Below are 3,493 nucleotides of genomic sequence, written 5' to 3' on the forward strand. Positions count from 1 at the left end.
TTGGGTTGCAGGTGATCTACTGGAAGAAAGAAAAATAGAGAAGAATTGGTGGGTGGGGAAGAAGACGATGGAGGAGAGAGAGAGAGAGAGAGAGAGAGAGAGAGAGGGATTTTGTATTTATTTATTAGTTATAAAATGGTTAAGAAAGAAAGAAAAATGAAAAATAAATATGTTAAAGGTATTTTAGTCTTTTCAATTTGGAGAGTGACCAAATCCGCAACGAAACTAGCTAAAAAGGACCACTAATCCAAAAAAAAATCAGAGTTTGAACTAAAACCCTAAAAAAATGCATACCAAGGAACATTTTTGCAATTTTGTCTCTTTTAAGTATTGTCAAAGTAGAAAACTAATCTAAATGGAAAGAAAAGTCAACGGGGAGCTACAACCCTGTTGGACTTTGGCTTAAACTTGGTTCCAAATTCCAATCACACTTCACATCTAATCTAACATAGTTGTAATTAACCAATCGCCTTGTCACGAGTGCCCCTTTCTCCTCACCACAACCACTCTTTCCAATACCGCGTGTGTTACACCACCATACAAGGCTAAAGGCTTTACTTGCAATCGACCATAACCATGTGACACGTAGCACACATGTTTCTAATGCGCGCGTGAGTTCCTCACATGTTTTGAGGAATCGATCCATTAGGACCCACCTACAACTCATTTATCTATGAATCCCTACAAAGTATAAAATACCAGTTTTTTATTCAAAACACTTTCATCTACCTCTATACCTCTCAATCTATCGCTAGACTCTTAAAATGGAGAATTACCTTGCTTCCACCTCCGGCTCCACCACCACCATCAACCACCCATCACCGCCGATAACCCCCGTTACGATCTCCAATCCAAACAACCCGTACCCAACAACCTTCGTCCAAGCCGACACAACATCCTTCAAAAAGGTAGTTCAAATGCTAACCGGATCATCTGAAACAGTCAAACAATCCGCAGCCACCACCAGGCCAGACTTAGCTGCCAGAAACCCGATCCCTGCCATGAAAACGGGTCCGAACAAAAAACCATCGAAGCTGTATGAGCGGCGGAGCAGTCTGAAAAACTTCAAAATCAGTCCGTTGGCTCCTGGATTCACAAACGGCGGAGGGTCCTCCGGATCCCCACGGAATCCCAACGCGCCGGAGATTATGTCCCCAAGTCTTCTTGATTTTCCGTCGTTGGTGCTTAGTCCAGTCACACCTCTTCTTTCCGATCCGTTTAATAGGTCTCCGGCGAATGACTGTTCCCCAAATTTGGACGTTGAGGCTGAAGAAAAGGCGATTGCAGAGAAAGGATTTTACTTACATCCGTCGCCGGCGACTACTCCGAGGAGGGAATCGGAACCTCAGCTTTTGCCTTTGTTCCCCGTGACTTCACCAAGATTTTCCGGCTCTTCAAGCTCTTCGTGAACCATGAGTTGTTATTTTATTTTTTGGTTAATTATGAATGTAGTGATTTTTTAATAAATAGAATTTTTCGTTGGATGTTACTGTGGAGTATTTCTTTTATTTTTTCTTTACTTTAAAGTAGACTTTTGGCGATGGCGTTTTCAATGCTAAAAAAATAATGTTATATCGTTCTAAAAATAATTTATTGAAATGTAAATATTATAAAACAACAAAATCTAATGGCTTGTTTTAGCTGGTATTTGAAAATGTATTTTAAAAATGATTTTTAACACGTTAATGAATTGTTATAACTAAGACCTTTGGTCGGTCAAACTCTCCTAAACTAGGTTCAATTTCAAGGAGGGAAATTAATTTACTTGGTTTATTTGTTGGAAGCATTGAGCATAATTGCATAAAATACGTTAATTATTATAAAGGACTAAGGTTTTGATATGGTGCTTTATAAAAGATTGACTATGAGAATATAATAAAAAAAAATGGCAAATAGAATGAAGAAATAAGGTATTTTGTCCTCATTACTGATAAGAGTACTTATTTTTTTACAAATTTTTGTTTTGTAGCTCTTGTGGTTTGCAAAACCAACATTAATGTGGATAAGATAATTAAAAGTTCATCCCTATTTGATAAATCACAAAAACTTCTAATTCTACTACTAAATGTATATATTTGTTCTGTACAAGATTTGAACTTCCAACATATTAATTGATGGACATATTTCAGTACACATGTTGGGCACAAAGCATTTGGTTAAATATTGTTAGGTAATTTATAAAATACTAAATAATTGAAATAGTAACATATTTTCATTGTTTTCTTTATTATTCATTCTACTTTCACTTATTCATATTACAACAATATATTTTAAAATTTCTATTTATTTACAGCACCCTGTTTAAATACAAAACAATTTGAATGGTAATAATTAGGTCAATTAAGAAAACTATAATTTATTAATAAAAATCAACATAGATTTTTTGAAACTAGAAATGCTAGGTATAAGAAAATAAACAAAAACTAACATTGTAAAATATAAAAATATAAATTAAAGTATACGTGATTGTTTTTACCATAACTAAAATCTACTTATTTTAGTTACTAATAATAAAAATCGAAAATCAGATTTGTGAAAGATTGGCATAGATGGTGCGAGAAAAAAGAGGATTGCTTGTCAAAAGAAAAGTAAAAGAAGGGTGTTGATGGAATCTTGACTCTTTTGATGATTAAGGATATGCCAATTGCGAAGACAAAAGTTGCCACTATGCGCTTCTATTACTAACTTTTCACAAATACATACATATACATACATACATACATAATACACATACTTCAATGAGTTAATAATTCATCTATCTTCATATGACCTTATGATGATCACATTCACTTAATCATATATCATATGATTCTCAATTCCATTTCTAAGTTATGATTCCATCATTCCATATTCCATATGTGATTCTCAATACACCTATACAATTGTGTTGAACCCATTCCATCACTGAAATTGTAAAACCAATTAAGACTTGAAACATCCTTTAATCAATCAAAAATCATTCTAGATCTCCATTACGTGTTTCATTTGTAATATAAACCATCTTTTGATGATGTACTCTCCTTCCAAATTACTCTATTAAATTCCAATGGTAAATTACCATTAAAACCACTAGTTCCAATTACAAAAACAATGCAACTTCATGTAATCATAACCAAAACCACATATAGATTAACATTTACTTATACTAATTTACATTTGCATTATTTGTTATGACAATAAGCTAATGTACAACTCGATATTGCTAATGTACAACTCAAATCATGAGGTTTAGGGTTACAATCACCCAATTCCATCATTGGAGATGAAATTTAACCACTCATTAGTTTAATAGCAACTTCATGATGTTCTAAAGCACACTCCAATCATTAGAATCAACTCATAATCATCAATGACATATGGAATTCAGATTTTGTATACTTATCAATTAAAAAAAAACATGAAAGCACAAAAGCCTTCATAGGGAAAAATAAAGCACTTTCTGTAATAGAAAAGAATTCTATTCCATTTTCCAATTGCTTTTACTCGACACATA

General features: G+C 33.4%; 1 protein-coding gene across 1 annotated transcript; it reads left to right on the forward strand.

The window, feature by feature from the left end:
* The first annotated feature begins 316 nt into the window (after positions 1–316).
* LOC111892694 (VQ motif-containing protein 4) lies at positions 317–1,489 on the forward strand. The gene has a single exon (XM_023888749.2). The coding sequence runs from the start codon at positions 765–767 to the stop codon at positions 1,407–1,409; it is 645 nt and encodes a 214-aa protein (XP_023744517.1). The 5' UTR covers positions 317–764; the 3' UTR covers positions 1,410–1,489.
* Positions 1,490–3,493: the final 2,004 nt, after the last annotated feature.

The sequence above is a fragment of the Lactuca sativa genome, chromosome 7 (assembly GCF_002870075.4).
Source record: "Lactuca sativa cultivar Salinas chromosome 7, Lsat_Salinas_v11, whole genome shotgun sequence".
Classification (NCBI taxonomy): Eukaryota; Viridiplantae; Streptophyta; class Magnoliopsida; order Asterales; family Asteraceae; genus Lactuca; species Lactuca sativa.

Coding starts and splice junctions, on each gene's coding strand:
- LOC111892694 (XM_023888749.2), top strand. CDS start 765: ATGGAGAATTACCTTGCTTCCACCTCCGGCTCCACCACCACCATCAAC.